Genomic DNA, 18,110 nt, shown 5'->3' with positions numbered 1-18,110 from the left:
AGAGGGCACACTCACCAAGACTCGAGCTGTCAAAGCACCGCCCTCGGCATCACCACAGTGATCAAAAGGAGCGTCTGTTGCCCAATTTCTTATACTGTTCTCAGGAGCTTAATCCTGCAGGGCTATAGGACGTCTTACTGACTTTATAAAGACCAGATTTTAGATGTTACAGGACAGAAGACGGCTGGTAATTAGCAGCCAATCTCCGCTGCTTATACAGAAGCTACTGAGTTCCATATAGTACAGTCGTTTCTGTATTTTGGCTTAAAAGCGAGCTTGTATGAAAAAGAATGGACTGAGAAACACGAAGGGACAAAGCAGAGTAATTTAAACTCAAACATATTTGAAAGTTTTTATTTATATTTTGGTCCTATACACGAACATTCTTAAATGGAACTCTTCTGTAAGAATATTTTAAAAATAAAAATTTGCCAATTATCAGATCGACACAAACCCTTAACAAAGGTTTTCTGTGTAATCCTCATTAATGCAAACCTTTATAAGTATTATATTCTTACTGTAGATCTTCAGTCTGTTCTGTAATAATAAGGCTATAAAAATTGTATGTGGCACATTCATTACAAACTACAAATACTTCTGCTAAAAAGAAAGCTGGGCACTACAGGAGCTCCAGGCTCTGGGGCGGGCGTGCTGGTTTGCAGTTTTCTGTCACTTACTTTCAAAGAGCACATAGCAAGGGAGGCACCTCCTTTATTAACTCCTCCATTTAAATTCTGTTGTTTGTAAAACTGGACCAATTATCACCAACTATTATTAGCATAATTAACCAGATGCCTCTTTACAAAGCATTTCACTGGTGATATCAGCAAGTGCAGAAGAAGAGAGATTTCTAAGAGTTGGGTTTGTTAACCTTGCCAGATCCTTAACATTATGGGCTGTGGGGCTACTTCAGCTTCGAATCAGAAGACTGATGCCGCACATAAACGATGACCACTGTAAGCATGCAGAACTAAGTGATGGTGCACGTAAAACAGAGACCACTGTGAGCAAAGCTAAGGGGTTTCCTAGGAGCAGTGACAGCTCATGTGATAAGTGACAGACGGACAACTGAGCACGGCTTATATGCGTTCCAGCTTCTCGCTCAGGAACTCTTCCACACTGTCTGTGTTCCACTTGAGGATGCTGAGCTCTTCAGCAATGTTCCCGTTGTCGTCCAAAAGCTTTAGTACAGGGTCTGAGCCTCGAACATACTACAAAGACCAGAGACATTGACATCACTGCTTAGAAGGCTTTTCACTCTTCACCAGGATCAAAATACTGAATTAATCATGCGAATAATTGAACACTTTTTACATACAACATTAGAGTTGGCACAAAGCCTTTCTCAGCAAAGACTCAAATGTGATTTCATAAATGATAATAATTAAGAAAAGGACATGTTACTTCAAAGAGAATGTCTTGGGACAGGAACGGTTTAAGCCGATTTAAGGCCCACTGTTGGAAATGGCTCTCTCAGATCCAGTAAACTTAACACTTGACGGCAGTGACAGACAGACAGACAGAGAACAATGTATGAAGATAAACTGAACATACTTATTGAGATCAACTGCTCCCCAATTGTATAAAACAACAATTAAATGTAGGAGTGATGAGCAAGGAGTTCATAAAGCTCCTTGCAGCCCCTATGCTTGTGTCTCTCAAGATTGACTTAACGATGTCCTATGAGTGGATGGTGAGCGAGCACACGTCATGTCTGTGCAGCATCCCCAAGGGCAGAAGAAAGAGGACAGAGTCCTGGAGCTGCAGTTACAGGTGGCTGAGGGTGGCTATGCAGGTGTGAGGAACTGAACCTGGGTCCTGCACAAGAGCAGCAGGAGCTCCTGACTGTGGAGCGGCTGTCTCATCCCTACATGCCTCCATTTTTACAGTTGTGACTCGGTATGAGGTAAGTTCTGATAGTCAACATCTTACTTTCTGTAGTACCTGAGGAGCCTGGCAGGAGTTCAAACACTTAGTTTATTCCCAATTACTTGTGGGGATTTGACTAAAGAGTCAATACTAACAATACTGAGAATGATGCCCAAACATTTCTAATGAGGCTACTATAAACTATTTCTAGAGTTTTAAATATTTATTTCAAGTTAGTCTTTATCCAAAGCCCCAAATAGGTTAGTTTGACTATAATTCAGTGACTGAATTTCTTAACAAAGTTATTAGCGGCTCAAAGCAGCAAGGTGTAAGAATGCTTAGCATAGGCAAGACTGGCTAACACTTGAAAATGAATTCGTGTGCTCCTTACATAAACAGGGAAGACAAGAGGAACCACAACAGACACACAAAAGGCATTTGACAAGACAGAACCAGAACCCATCTAAACCCCCACCCTCCCAAACGCAGCAACATTAAGCATAGAATGCCTTCACCTCAGTCGCCAGAAATGGGTGCTGACTGATGGGACAAGTATACACGTCTCAGATACTGCAGAACACAGCCAGCTTTCTCTCTCTCTCTCTCTCTCTCTCTCTCTCTCTCTCTCTCTCTCTCTCTCTCTCTCTCTCTCTCTCTCTGTGTGTTTTTCAAGACAGGGTTTCTTTGGGTAGTCTTGGCTGTCCTGGAGGAGATCTGCCTCTGACTCAGCTTTCTCTCTCTCTCTCTCTCTCTCTCTCTCTCTCTCTCTCTCTCTCTCTCTCTCTCTCTCTCTCTCTCTCTCTCTCTGTGTTTTTCAAGACAGGGTTTCTTTGGGTAGTCTTGGCTGTCCTGGAGGAGATCTGCCTCTGACTCCTAAGTGCTGGGATTAAAGGGGTAGACTACCATACCTGCCTTAGCCAAGTCTTTTAAAAATTTTTTTTTTATTGAATATTTATTTACCTTCAAGTCTCATCACTTTTCTTGGTTTCACCCTTGGAAACCCCCTGGATCCCCCTATCCCATCCTGACCCCTGCTTCCATGAGGGTGCACTCCCACCCACCCACCCTCTCCTGCCTCCCCACACCCTGGCATTCCCTACACTGGGGCATCAAGCCTTCACAGGACCAAGGGCCTCTCCTCTCAGGGATGTCCTACAAGGCCATTTGCTGCTACATATGCTGTTGGAGCCATGGGTCGCTCCATGTGTACTCTTTGGTTGGTGGTTTAGTCCCTGGGAGCTCTGGGGGGTCTGGTTGGTTGATATTGTTCTTCCTATGGGGTGGCAAACCCCTTCAGTTCCTTCAGTCCTTTCTCTAACTCCTCCATTGGGGACCACATGCTCAGTCCAATGGTTGGCTGCTAGCATCTGCCTCTGTATTTATCAGGCTCTGGCAGAGCCTCTCAGGAAACGGCTATATCAGGCTCCTGTCAGCAAGAACTTCTTGGAATCCACAATAGTCTCTGGGTTTGGTGTCTGAATGTATATGGGTTGGATTCCCAGGTGGGGCTGGCTCTGTATTTCCTCCCTGGAGTATTTTGTTCCCCCTTCTAAGGACTGAAGCTTCCAGACCTTGGTTTTCCTTCTTGAAGTTCATGTGGTCTGTAAATTATATCTTGGGTAATCTTGGCATTTGGGCTAATATCCAGTGAGTGCATACCATGTGTGTTCTTTTGTGACCGGGTTACCTCACTCAGGATGATATTTTCTAATTCCGTCCATTTGCCTAAGAATTTCATGAAGTCAATGTTTTTAATGGTTAAGTAGTGTAAATGTACCACATTTTCTGTATCCATTCTTCTGTTGAATGGCTGGGTTCTTTCCAGCTTCTGGCTATTATAAATAAAGCTGCTATGAACACAGTGGAACATGTGTCTTTGTTATATGTTGGAACATCTTTTGGGTGTATGCCCAGGAGTGGTATAGATGGGTTCTCAGGTAGTACTATGTCCAATTTTCTGAGGAACCTCCAGGCTGATTTCCAGAGTGGCTGTACCAGTTTGCAATCCCACCAACAACAGATGAGTGTCCCTCTTTCTCCACAACCCCACCAGCATCTGCTGTCACCTGAATTTTTGATCTTAGCCATTCTGACTGGTGTGAGGTGGATTTCAGGGTTGTTTTGATTTGCATTTCCCTGATGACTAAGGATAATGAACATTTCTTTAGGTGATTCTCAGCTATTTGATATTCCTCAGTTGAGAATTCTTTGTTTAGCTCTGTACTCCATTTTTTAATAGGGTTATTTGGTTCTCTGGAGTCTAACTTCTCGAGTTCTTTGTATATATTGGATATTAGCCCTCTTTTGGATGTAGGATTGGTAAAGATCTTTTCCCAATCTGTTGGTTCCCATTTTGTCCTAATGACAGTGTCCTTTGCCTTACAGAAGCTTTGCAGTTTTATGAGGTCCCATTTGTCGATTCTTGATCTTAAGAGCATAAGCCACTGAGGTTCTGTTCATTTCTCCCTGTGCCCATGTGCTTGAGGCTCTTCCCCACTTTTTCTTCTGTTAGTTTGAGTGTAGCTGGTTTGATGTGGAGGTCCTTGATCCACTTGGACTTGAGCTTTGAACATGGTGATAAGCATGGATCGATCTGCATTCTTCTACATGTTGACCACCAGTTGAACCAGCACCATTTGCTGAAAATGCTGTCTTTTCTCCACTGGATGGTTTTAACTCCTTTGTCAAAGATCAAGTGAAAATAGGTGTGTGGGTTCACTTCTGGGTCAATTCTATTCCACCGACCTACCTGCTTGTCTCTGTACCAATATCATACAATTTTTATCACTATTATTCTATAATACAGTTTGAGGTTTGTGACTATTGTGAAGGGTGTTGTTTCCCTAATTTCTTTCTCGGCCTGTTTATTCTTTGGTTAGAAGGCTACTGATTTGTTTGAGGCAAATTTATATCCAGTCACTTTGCTGAAGTTGTTTATCAGGTTTAGGAGTTCTCTGATGGAATTTTGGGGGCCAGTTAAGTATACTATCACATCATCTGCAAATAGTGATATTTTGACCTCTTCCTTTCCAATTTGTATCCCTTTGACCTCTTTTAGCTTGATGTTGGTTATTGGTTTGCTGTACATGGCTTTTACTATGTTTAGGTATGGGCCTTGAATACCTGATCTTTCTAACACTTTTACCATGAAGGGGTACTGAATTTCTCAGCATCTAACGAGATGATCATGTGGTTTTTATCTTTGAGTTTCTTTATAGAGTATATTACTTTGATGGATTTCCATACATTGAACCATCTCTGAATCCCTGGGATGAAGCCTACTTGATCACGGCGAATGATCCTTTTGATGTGTTCTTGGATTGGCTTTAGAGAATTTCATTGATTATTACTGCATCGATATTCATAAGGGAAATTGGTCTAAAGTTCTCTTTGTAGGGTCTTTGTGTGGTTTAGCTATGAGTGTAATTGTGGCTTTGAAGAATGAATTGGGTAGTATTCTTTTGTTTCTATTCTGTGGAATAGTTTGGACAGTGTTGGTATGAGGTCTTCTATGAAGGTCTGACAGAATTCTGCACTGAGCCCATCTGGTTCTGGGCTCTTTTTGTTTGGGACACTTTTCATAACTGTTTCTATTTCTTTAGGAGTTATGGGGCTGTTTAAATGGTTTATCTGTTCCTGATTTAACTTTGGTACCTGGAATCTGTCTAGAAGACAGTCCATTTCCTCCAGATTTTCCAGCTTTGTCAAATATAGGCTTTTGTAGTAAGATCTGATGATTTTTTTGAATTTTCTCAGATTCTGTTGTTATGTCTCCCTTTTCATTTCTGACTTTGTTAATTTGGACACACTCTCTGTGCCCTCTGATTAGTCTGGCTAAGGGCTTATCTATCTTGTTGATTTTTCTCAAAGAACAAGCTCCTGATTTTGTTGATTATTTGTATAGTTCTTTTGGTTTCTAATTGGTTGATTTCAGCAGGAGTTTGATTTTTCTCTGCAGTCTGTTCCTCTTGGGTTTATTTGCTTTTTTTTTTTTTTTTTTTTTGTTCTAGAGCTTTCAGGTGTACTGTCAAGCTGCTAGTGTATGCTCTCTCCAGTTTCTTTTTTGGAGGCACCCAGAGCTATGAGTTTTCTTCTTACCTCCTTTCATTGTATCCCATAAACTTGGGTATGTTTTGTGTTCATTTTCACTAAATTCTAAAAAGTCTTTATTTCTTCCTTGACCAATTTATCATTGAGTAGAGCGTTTTCAGCTTCCATGTGTATATGCACTTTCTGTTGTTTTTGAAGACCAGCCAAATCCAGGGTGATGGCAGGATGCATGGGATTATCTCAATCTTGTATCTGCTGAGTCCAGTTTTCTAACTGGTTATATGGTCAATTTTGGAGAAGGTACCATGAGGTGCTGAGAAGATGGTACATTTTGTTGTTTTAGGATTAAATGTTCTTTATGTGTCTGTTAAATCCATTTGGTTCATAACTTCTGTTAGTTTCTCTATGTCTCTGGCTAGTTTCTGTTTCCATGATCTGTCCATTGATAAGAGTGGGATGTTGAAGTCTCTCACTATTATTGTATGTGGTGCAATGTGTGCTTTGAGCTTTAGTAACGTTTCTTTTATGAATGTGGGTACCCTTGCATTTGGAGCATAGATATTCACAATTTAAAGTACTTCTTGGTAGATTTTTTCTTTGATGAATATGAAGTATCTTTCCTTATCATTTTTAATAACTTTTCATTGAAAGTTGATTTTATTTGATATTATAATGGCTACTGCAGGTTGTTTCTTCAGACCATTTGCTTGGAAAGTTTTTCCCAGCCTTTTATTCTGAGGAAGTGTCTGTCTTTGTCACTGAGGTGTGTTTCCTGTATGCAGCAAATTGCTGGGTCCTGTATACGTATCCAGTCTTTTAGTCTATGTCTTTTTTATTGGGGAATTGACTCCATTGATCTTAAGAGATACCTAGGAATACTGATTGTTGTTTCTTGTTATTTTTGTTGTTAGAGGTGTTATGTTTGTGTGGAGATCTTCTTTTGGGTTAGTTGCAAGACTACTTTCTTGCTTTTTCTAGGGTGTATTTTCCCTCACTGTGTTGGAGCTTTCCATCCATTATCCTTTGTAGGGCTGAATTTGTAGAAAGATGTTGTGTAAATTTGGTTTGCATTGGAATAACTTGGTTTCTCCATCTATGTTAATTGAGAATTTTGCTGGATATAGTAGCTTGGGCTGACATTTGTGTTCTCTTAGGGTCTATATGACATCTGCCCAGGATCTTCTAGCTTTTATTGTCTCTGTTGAGAATTCTGGTATAATTCTGATAGGTCTGTCTTTATGTTACTTGACCTTTTTCCCTTACTGTTTTTAATATTCTTTCTTTGTTTTGTGTATTTGGTGTTTTGACTATTATGTGACAGGAGGAATTTATTTTCTCTCTTCTATCTTTTGCATTCTGTTATGCTTTTGTCTATGACTCCTGTTCTCTTTCCTAGGTTTTCTATCTCCAGGGTTGTCTCCCTCTGTGATTTTTTTTTTTATTGTTTCTATTTCCATTTTTAGATCCTGGATGTTTTTGTTCAATTCCTTCACTTGTTTGGTTGTGTTTTCCTGTAATTCTTTAAGGGATTTTGTGCTTCCTCTTTAAGGGCTTCTACTTGTTTACCTATGCTATCCTATATTTCTTTAAGGGAGTTTTTTATGTCCTTCCTAAAGTCCTCTACCATCATCATGAGATCTGATTTTAAATCCAAATCTTGTTTTTCCTGTGTGCTGGGATATCCAGGATTTGCTATGGTGGGAGAACTGGGTGTTGATGATGCCAAGTAGACTTGGTTTCTGTTGCTTAGGTCCTGTGCTTGCCTCTCGCCATCTGGTTATCTCTGGTGTTAGTTGGAGCCGTCTCTGACTGAAGCTTGTCCCTCCCATGGGCCTGTGAGCCTGTGATCTTAGGAGTGAGAGCACTCCTGGGAGACCTGCTCTCTCTGGGCAGGATTTGGGTAAGGAAGGCTGTGGGTCAGCCTTAGTTCTGGGTGCAGATGGAGACTGGAACGACCCTGTCTCTGCCTGCTCCATGGTTCCTGTGCCCTCCTTGCGGGTTCCTCTTCGGATAGTTAGTGGAGAGAAAGTGAGATCTCTCCTGTGGGCTTAGGAGTGAGAGCACTCCCGGAAGACCAATTCTCCCAGGGCAGGATTTGGATATGGAGGGCTGTGGGGCAGCCTTGGCTTTGGGGTGCAGACGGAGACTGCCTTAGACCAGTCTTAGTTACATTATCTGGACCTTGTGACTGGTTCCATGTGAGGGTAATGGTTAGCTGAGGCTCAGCGTTATATTCACTGTCTTACTGTCTTTAAAAACAGACTTAGTTTTAAATATATACATGTTTAAATATAAATATATAAATTTAAATATATATGTATGACAAAAACTGTGGGTAAAGATTAATGATCAATTTACTGCTGACAGCAAGAAGTTGTAAGATTAAAGGCAACTAACCACTTCCATATTTTGACTAAAGCAAGCTCATATGAAAAATGAAAATGCACCACAAAATAACATATTTAAAGCAGAACAAAATAGTGCTTTCAATTTCAGCCAGTGCACACCACTCCATATAACCCAGTAGGTTATAGCGAGTGACTTATCCTGGGAGCACAGGGTCAATGTCAGGGCAACACTTGACTCAGCTCTTCCTAAGTCACAAAGTAGTCTTTAAATTAGAGGACCCCCAGCCTGGTCCCTTACCTTGATCTGTAGACCTCTGAACAGTTTGGGTTTATCGCTTCTGACAAAAGCTTAAAAGAGAAAAAGATACAAACAGGTCACGTTTAAATCCCAGCTATCTGTGAAGATTACTCCAGATGTTAAAGCAAACAAGCCTACCTGAAAACCAAGGGAATTTAAACAGAAGATAAAGAAATGTAGAGGCACTCCCATTTAAACATTTAAGACACTGTTTCAAATTAACCAGTAGCTCAAATTCCGGTGGTAGTTTTGTGGGCCTGACAGATGAGAGCAAAGCTCACCTGTGAATAGCTCAGGGAGTTCAAAAGAAGTATGAGAAATCAGCCCACCAATGTGTGACCCCCACCCTGTAATAGGCACGCTGAGTCAGAAATTCCCTAACAGAAATAGCTGTAAGAACTTTCATGTGATGAAGGTACCAAGCAGAAAAGTAAGGGTGGGGTGATGGGGATGTGTGCACTGGAGGGCTGTGTGCACGGGAGGGCTATGTGCACGGGAGGGCTGAGCACACTGGAGAGATGAGCACACTGGAGGGATTCATGCATTGGAGGGCTGAGTGCACTGGAGGGTACGCCGGTGTGGGTTATTCAGTGGGAACTGTCAAGTACTTCAAAAGAAATGGGGCTTATGTCATCATATATTTAAAATATATTACAGATGGAATAAAAATGTAAATTTGCAAAGATATTTATTGGATATTTATATGTGGCACACAGCAAAGGCAAAGACAGAGAAACATATATAATCTCCACCTTATAAAATCTCTAATCTAGTTTAGAAAACAAGATAGTAAACAAATAATTCCCAAGACTGTGGCTAAGTACTAAAAAGAAGGGGCTTGGAACACTATCAAAGTTTACAATACAAAGAACTTAAGGAATATGAAATATAAAATTATATTTTGCATGGTCCTAAGGAAAATGTTTTACAGATAGGATTACTTAAAAATAGGAATTTCAGGGCAGCAGAACACTGCCATTAGCAAAATTCAAGAGTAAAAATGAAAAAAAAAATCAAGAAGTCTTACAAATAAAGAGAAAAAGCAAGTAGATTGAAAATAAAAATGTGATATGGCCAATAAATACTGTATCTTACCCTTCCAGACTGCCTAATCTTATTCGAAGGCCTGCAGAACACTTCCTGCTATTCAAGCCACTTTCCCACTGTGGAAGAAACCACCATAGCAAATGGACCATTTTAAATCTTTCCTATACGCCAAGCAGAGATGTGAGTACATTAATAAGTCTATTCATTCAAATGTCTTTTAATGGGCTGGATTGAGTGTACAGGCTTAACAGGAATGCTATGACGAATCACTAATGACCAGTCCAAGTAAGTTTCCTCTTCTGCTGCACACAGTTCCAGAAGCATATTCTGAAAGAGCACAGTACTGTAACAAGCCAGTCATGCTTCACAGGCAGTGAATGACGCTTTCAACAGTCATTTGAGAATGTATATATATATACATTGTATTCCACAGACTACACGACAGCATAAGTTCTTTAAGACCAAGAAAGCCATGGCTTTCTTAGATTCCAAGAAATAAAGATAAAGGTGCATTGTTTGCTTTCTCTTATTCTGGTTCCTGGATTTTGTACATAATATATAACTTAGTCTGGAAATAACACGAAAGTCCAAGGAAAACTGTCTAGGGGAACCAAGGGACCAATGGGAGGGGCAAAGGGTGGGGTGTGCTCAAAGGACGTTACATACCAGTATGAAAACGCTACACAGTGCTGTGAACAATGAAAATTTACTCTCATTCTCTGTGTCTCCCCACCTTGTCCGACGCCAGCACAACTCCAGGCTAGCACTCTGTGTGGCCACTCTACCACCAAACTGTACCCCAGACCAAATGCTGTTAAATTAATACATAAGAAATACTTCTGAGTTCAGAGAAAGATTTTACTATGTTGAAGTGACAAAGATTAAAACAATGGAACTAAAAAACTCAAAATTTAAAAATCAATTTGAAGATAAAATAATGTCCCCTCTTTAGCATAATTTTTTAAAAATTTAACCTTATTTTTGATTCTTCATGAATTTTCCATCATGCACTCCAATCTCACTCATCTCCCTGTGCTTTGCACTTACCCTCTGCCCTTGAAGCCTCCCCACCAAAAGAAAACAAACAAACAAACAAAAACAAAAAAACCAAAACAGACCATTTAAAGCCCCCAAAGAACTTTTCTCATGTCAAACAATTCATTATTAAAATCTGACGTTTTGTAGGCGTCAAAGCAGTCCCTCCTGTTGGGATGGGAAAGAGACTGATCAGACAGCTCCACTGACTGCTCTCTGACTGCGTGCGCAGGGGTGCAGGACGAAGCTTGGCAGCAGAGTGTGGGCACAGCGTGTGCAGTAGCCTGAGTCAGCCTTAGCACAGAAAAAGTCTGCTAAAAAAGGCAACAAATGTTAGCCTGCAGTCAGTCAGGAATAAAAATGAGTTTCTCAAGCCCAACGCTCTCAGCTCTGATGCAGTTGTGGTCTTACTCCACAATATAAAAAATATAAATATAAAACATAGAAAATATAAAATGTGCCTAGTCAGTTGGGAGTGAGGAAGTCTTACGATGCTTTGTAAGTTACAAGAAAATTTTGACAGTGAGTTTTTATAAAAGGTTGGCATTTGAACGTGACATTGTTATTTGTTGTGTCCTCTGGTTTAATCATTGCACATCACAATCATATTTTGTGTGCTAGAGGTGTTGAATAGGAAAACAAAACCACAGGAGCCTTTTAAGAGGATTTTTATTGGGGGTTGGGGATTTAGCTCAGTGGTAGAGCGCTTGCCTAGCAACCGCAAGGCCCTGGGTTCGGTCCCCAGCTCCAAAAAAAAAAGAAGAAAAAAAAAAAAGAGGATTTTTATTTTTTGGATTCTGGAAGAAGACATCTAAATATCTTAACTTTTAGGATATAAGAAAAACACTAGTGGCCACCACTTTCTACCTGAGCTCAGCAAGCCTAATTTGTACTTTTAAGGTAGTTTCACGATAAATCTAAGTAATGAAGGGCAACTGAGAAATTCTACATGAATTTATACACCAGGCATGCACAACTGTAAGCTTGGCACTCAGGAGACTGAGGCAGGCACCGAGGACTTTTGGGTTTGTGTTAAAAATCAAAACAGATCAGGTGTCCATAAAGAACAGTCATGTATTTCAACTTAAAAGGAAAGCTGCCGTGACCTCAACTCCACCTCACACAGGACCCAGCCAGCCTGCTGGCTTACTGCGAGACTTACCGAAGCACCACCACCCAGAACTAAAAGGAGTTTCTTCAAAAAGGATTCCATTTCATAAGCCTGATTTTCTTAGCTCCTGTGTGTGTGTGTGTGTGTGTGTGTGTGTGTGTGTGTGTGTGTGTGTGTGTGTGTGTGTGATTTTGAGACAGGGTCTTCCAGGTAGCTTTGGCTGTCCTAGAACTCATTTTGTAGACCAGGCTGGCCTTGAACTCACAGTGACCTGCCTGGTTCTGCTTTTCAAGTGGTGAGATTAAATTTAAGTGCTGCCATCACCTGCACATTCTTAAAGCTGCTTTTCACGGTAAGCAAGCAAGAATAATGGAATAGCCTTAGTGAAGGCTTCCTGGAGATGTGAGGCCACATCATGGTTTGATGGCTAATTGCAAGAACAGACTTTGAGAATTATTTTTAACATATCTATCACTAAAATTACCTGTGAAGACACACACTGCACGACTCTCCATTGTCTACTAAATTCTGGGTTAATTCTCTTCTTGCTGGTTTGTCAAGCTATAAAGGACTTGTCTACCTTAAGTCAATATTTTATAACTTAGACTAAAAAAATCTACTAGAATGTTAAAGGAATTCTGCTTCTATCTGCTAAAAGAAAAGCCTTCCTAAAATTTATACCCGACAGGAGTATAAATAATTTTAAATAATTTCATGCTTTCTATTTTAAATCTAACTTCTATATGTTGTATTTGTGGTCAGCATCAAGTCCTATTAAGACTCTACCTCCAGAAAAACGAATTGAAAAATTCATATATATTGTTACGAGTGTGCTTCTGAAAATCCATGTTCCTGGGAGTATTTAGTGAAATTAACCTAATGAATGATGACTTTAAATGATTGCTACAGACCTTGGACTTGAGGGAACCTCCCCAATTTTCATCCACAGACTTCAAGGATGGCTCCTGCATACAGCTGTAAAAGGAAAACCAGGAACGTCACAAATTGGAAGAGTTATGGACCTGGCAGATAAGGCTCAGGAAGAGAACACTTGCCCAGCATGTGCTTCTCTGGCTTCATCGCAGGCAGGACGGTGAGAAGCACCACAGTGCAAACCGTGGAGTAGAGCAGCTATATAGAACTCCCTACCCCCAAGTGCCAAAGCACAGTAAGATGATACAGTTCCAGACCAAGGAAGGTCAAGCTAGAGTTTAAAGGCTCTGTAATAATGGTTTCAGTTACCCAGGCCAACTGCAATCTGAAAATACAAATGCAAAACTCCAGAAACAAACATTTAAAATTAGCTGTGTTTTGGCAGCATGCTGAAATATTACACTGTCCTGCATAGAAAATGAAATTGCTTTTCCAGGGTATCCATGTTACATGTTGCCCACTCCTCAGTCACTTAGCGGCTGTAGACAATACAGACTCGCACAAACTTGTGCTGAGTTAACACATGCTCAAAGATCACGTCACTTCCCATGCCTGAGCATTTCTACACTGAGTGAATTCCGCTAAGAGTCTTGGAATGTATTCCTCATAATAAAGATGAGGCACATAAACTGTATATTGAATGGCTGAGGGACATCAGCTGTATCTAGAATAGACTTGAGACAGCAAGTTGACATTGAGCATGACGATGAAATTTCTTAAAAGCTTTTTATTGCTTCTTTGTGAATTTCACACCATGTTTGCTCAACTGTTTGCTCTGCTCTTGCAACCTTCTCCTAAAGAGAACAAAAAAGACACACACACAGACAAACAAACAAACAAACAAAGCAAAGCATAGAAAACATCTATCTGGTCACGGAAGCTGCAGTATGTCATAGTGTGTACCACAGTGTACCCCTCTGCCCACAAAACTCCACTTGCGAATCCTCATTGCAATGAGTCATTGGTCTGGTTTGAGGTCTCTAGTTTCTGTTATAATGAATTTTAATAAGATGCTTTAGGAAGGTCTTTTAATGTCTTTAGAATGCTTTTAACATTATGTGACCAATGGCTGAGAATTAAAAGTCTAACATTCAATATTTTTAGACGGTTTATTTATATGTATCTGAGTCACATGTATGCAGGTGGCCATGGAGACCAGAAAAAGTAATCAGATATGCAGAAGCTGGGGCTCCAGCATGAGATCCTCTAAGAAACAGTTAGTGTTTTTACCTCTCCAGCCCCACTCCCATCTTTGAAAAGTAATGACTGTAGGCAGTACTGTGTAAACACAGGAAAACTCAATAGGAATCATGCAAGGGTTTGTTTGCTGAAATTCAAGTGAAGCAGACTCAATGGGTGACACTACTTCCACAGATGCAGAAGCTGCACGTTCTCTTTGCAGTAAAAGCTCATCAGAGCACTCAACACCAGATCACTGCTATCAAGTACGGAGACATATCCAAAGGTAGCGATCACTTTTTTGAAGCAGTCAAAGCCTAACCATTATTTTCTCTTCTAAGATTTATTTTATGTAAGTGTTTTGTCCCATCAGACTGTCTTGTGGACAAGCCTGTGGTGTACTTTCCTGATTGATGTGGGAAGGCCCACTTCACTATGGCAATGACACTCTTGAACTGGTGGGTTTGGGTCCTGTAAGAAGGCAGGCTGAGGAAGCCACCAGGAGCGAGCCAGTAAGCAGCACTACTCCATGGCCTCTGAATCACTTCTTGCCTGCAGGTTCCTGCCCTTACTTCCTTCAATGATGGACTGTGGCGTGCACCCCCACCCCCACCCAGCTGCTTTTGGCTCTATGTTTTAATCACAGCAATAGAAAGACCGATGACATGTGGATATAAGCCTAGTAGTGTCCTCAGAAGAGGACATCAGATTCCCCAGAACTGACATTATGGATGGTTGTGAGTCACCATGTGGGTGCTGTGAACTGAACCTGGGACTTCTCTAACAGCAGTAAGTGCTTTTAACCACTGACATTTCTCCAGCACCTTGACTTTTCTCTTCACAGGCATAGTCTCAGAAATACAGGGGTCCTAAGAGAAAGAGAGCAAACTTAAGAATATAACACATCCATTTTATTTCTTCTTAGTTTGTAGATGTATTTTGTATGGTCATCTAAGAATCAAACATGGATTTTGTTGTTAAAGTGCTCAATCAGTACTTATTATTTTTAAAAAGAAATCATGTAGACCAAGGCTATCACCTTTGATATAGCAAAAGGCAATTAGCATTCCGATGGTTCTGGATTTCTAGGATTCTATGATTTCCATATTAAAGGTCCTTATGCTTTGGGTTATCACAGGCCCTTGAGACACTGAGGGCCTTTGTGTAAGCTGTTTATGAATTTTCAAACCATTGATGGATTTTAAATGAAGAATTTGGATGATCTATCTGGTTCTTTCAAGCAATAAAACATTAAAGATTAATCGGATCTAAATTTATAAAGGGATTTAAAAAAACAAACAAGATTGAGTTAATGTTGGTTAGAATGTGGGCTGTAGTACAAGGAGGTGGAGAGCAGTCAGTCAGGAAGGGGACACCAGCAGCACAGGGAGACAGCACTCTGTGCTGTGAGCATGGCTACTCCAAGAAGAGCAAACCAGCCGTGGCTAAGATGGTGGAGCAACCGGGGCAGTGTGCACAGCTGCTATGGAAACGGGTGCCGGTGGCTTTGAAAACTTAGAAGCGCTGTCACCAAGACTCAAGACTTGACTTTAGGTTCTAATCAAAGGGGAGTGCAGCGATGCAATGGTCAGGTGTCCACTGGTCACAGCAGTCTAACTTATAAAGACCAAATGATGAGGCAACTCGTGTCCTCGGACCTCTCAGATCAAGGCATGATGGGAATGTGGTGTCGCACAGCGGACTATCACTCAGCTTTCAAAGCAAGTTCTGATACATGTGGCAGTAAGAATAAACCTTGAGAAAAAAATTCAAGCACAAAAGAAAAGTACCATATGAACTGAACAAAAGAGTGAAGTTCAGGGACTCAAGGGGTGGAATGTCACTGTGTGATGGCTATAGGGGGGGGTCTCAGTGTCAGATCAGAATGTTAGGGAGAAAGGGAGGCTCCCCAGAAATGTATACAAGATTCTGTCAGTTGAGGAAATAAGCTTAGTAGCAAATGGGGAGGGGCATAGGTTTTCCAAAGCCAGAAGTCTGGGTGGAAGCCACACGAGCAGCAAGTCAAATGTGGGCCGCAAATCTAAGACTAGCAGTTTGCTGCAGTGGCTGGTTTCAAGCTAAGGCCTCAAGAATGTTTTTCTGTTTAGAAGTTCCACTGAACCGGGGTTGGGGATTTAGCTCAGTGGTAGAGCGCTTGCCTAGCAAGCGCAAGGCCCTGGGTTCGGTCCCCAGCTCCGAAAAAAAAGAAAAAAAGAAAAAAAAAAAAAAAAAAAGAAGTTCCACTGAAGAAACTCTAAATGCAATGCTTGATTCATTAGAAAGAAGCATCTGGAAAAAGAGAAAGCCAACAAAAAAGAACACACAGCACCATTTGCTGTGCTCATTGAATTTAATGCTAAGGTGATGTGGTGGTTCCTGTGTCACCTCAAGCACGTTCTTGTCACTTGGCAGTATTCTGTCAAGAGAACCACACAAGGTTTGATTTCATAACTTTAAACCCTTGTGGTATGAAACTTGGTACTTAGTCCAACATAGCTTAAATAGTTTATTTCAAGGTTTCTTACACTTGTGCTTATTGCCGTAGTTATTGTCACTAGAAAACGTTTACAAATTTACTGTTTTACATTTTACTTCATTGCTCATTCCAACATTTTTCTACATATTTGAAAATTCTGAACAATAAGCTAGTCAGTCATACATGCACAAATAATAAGGGCACTATTCTGATGTGTAATAAAACTCTTTGATTACGCACTCATTCCACAAGACACGCTAAAATATATGTAAACCGCATCTGGTGACGCAGGGTCAGGGGAGAGAGTCTGGGCTACGGTCTTAGCAAACCACTCAGCCATGCTGGCAAACAGACTGCTACACCTTTAAATTAACCATGTGTGTCTTCATTGTCTGCTGAGTTCTTTCTCCAACACTGAGCAAATACTGTTTCTGTGTCTTCAGCCCCTGTACTGGGATTGAGGGGCTAACATTTACCTTAAGTTAGGCTCCAGAGGAAGAATTGTTCTAAATGATAAAATCAATACTACACTAAAAAGCTCAATAAAAATAACATGTTCCCTCATCATTGCATCTTAACTATGGAATCTATGGGGAAAAGGACTAGGTTCCTTGGTAGTAGGATTTGCAGAAACATGAACAGAATTCCCCTGCAAATCTAAGACCATATACTGGCTAATGGTATTACATTAACTTGACTGAACCTAGAGTCCATGGAAGTATGCCTCTGGCAATTTACATTTGGCTTACCGAGGTGGGAAGAAACAACATAACTGTGATTATCGCACAGTTGGTGTGTTAGACTGCATGACCAGGAGACTAGCTGAGCACCTCCACGGCTTCCACCTGCTTTCTGACTCCCGGCTGCCTCTCTGTTGCCTGTGGTTGCAACTCTTCTGGAAGAGTGCTTTCAAACAGTAACAGGTTATCGGATACAAATGGCCATTATTGAGAAGTATCTATTTGTGCCACTAGTTAGCACTGTGTTAGGAACCGTTACACAGAATCTGAGCTGTTGCCAAGTATCACTCATACTTTAAAATCCCTCTGAGAAGAACGCTTTTACTTTTACGTAACACTTAGAATCATCTGCTAAAGATACTTATACTTCCTTTCCTTTGAAGAAAGCAGTTTGTGAAGGCTCTGGATGGGAGAAAAGTGAAGCTATTTTAAGCAGCATGAAATTTCTTTAGATTACAATGCCATGCAGTTAGCTTAGTTTCCTCTTCAGCCTTCTGTGTTTTACACAGTGGTAGCATTGTGTCTCCGAAAGGTTAGCACTTGAACCTGCTACCTAGACAATGTTGCATGCTGAAATTGGCCAGAGTATTTCCTTATGAATTTAAAAGAATCACTTTGATGTACTTTTTCCCAAATTAATGAAAATTATGTTATTTAAAACCTTTTTTGGACCTTAGCTACAGTAACAACAGGTAATATAGTTTTGAAAAACCATCAAAATGATCAGGAGTCACACTGTGGTAAACAGAAAGATGGGAGATAAGGTGATAGTAATCTCCATTATGATAACTATCCTTGTTAACTGAAGGCTCAACAGGGACCTTAAGGACATTTGGTCTTTCATGTTCATTTTTTTTTTTTTTTTTAAAAAAAACAGAAGCTCTGTGTGGCAAGATTTAATATCTGTATTTTCTAGATGACATCAAACAGTGTTGTGGTTTAGAACTTTGGGCTTGCTAGTCAAACTGGGATGAGTCTGGTTTTGGCACCTAAATGCTCCAGAACTTTTGGGCAGCCTGTGATC

At 40.6% G+C, this 18,110-nt stretch overlaps 1 protein-coding gene across 1 annotated transcript in view; it reads right to left on the bottom strand.

Moving 5' to 3' along the window:
* Positions 1 to 323: 323 nt before the first annotated feature.
* Selenof (selenoprotein F) overlaps positions 324 to 18,110 on the bottom strand; it is a 32,754-nt gene continuing 14,967 nt past the window's right edge. Inside the window, 3 exon segments of the mRNA NM_133297.2 lie at positions 324 to 1,211; positions 8,566 to 8,615; positions 12,670 to 12,733. Coding sequence (NP_579831.2) covers positions 1,080 to 1,211; positions 8,566 to 8,615; positions 12,670 to 12,733 — 246 coding nt within the window. The 3' untranslated portion in view covers positions 324 to 1,079.

This window comes from Rattus norvegicus, chromosome 2 (genome assembly GCF_021556685.1).
Source record: "Rattus norvegicus strain SHRSP/BbbUtx chromosome 2, alternate assembly SHRSP_T2T, whole genome shotgun sequence".
NCBI classification, from domain to species: Eukaryota; Metazoa; Chordata; class Mammalia; order Rodentia; family Muridae; genus Rattus; species Rattus norvegicus.
The sequence above is the reverse complement of the archived record's forward strand: the minus strand, read 5'-3'. Positions and strand labels throughout refer to the sequence as shown.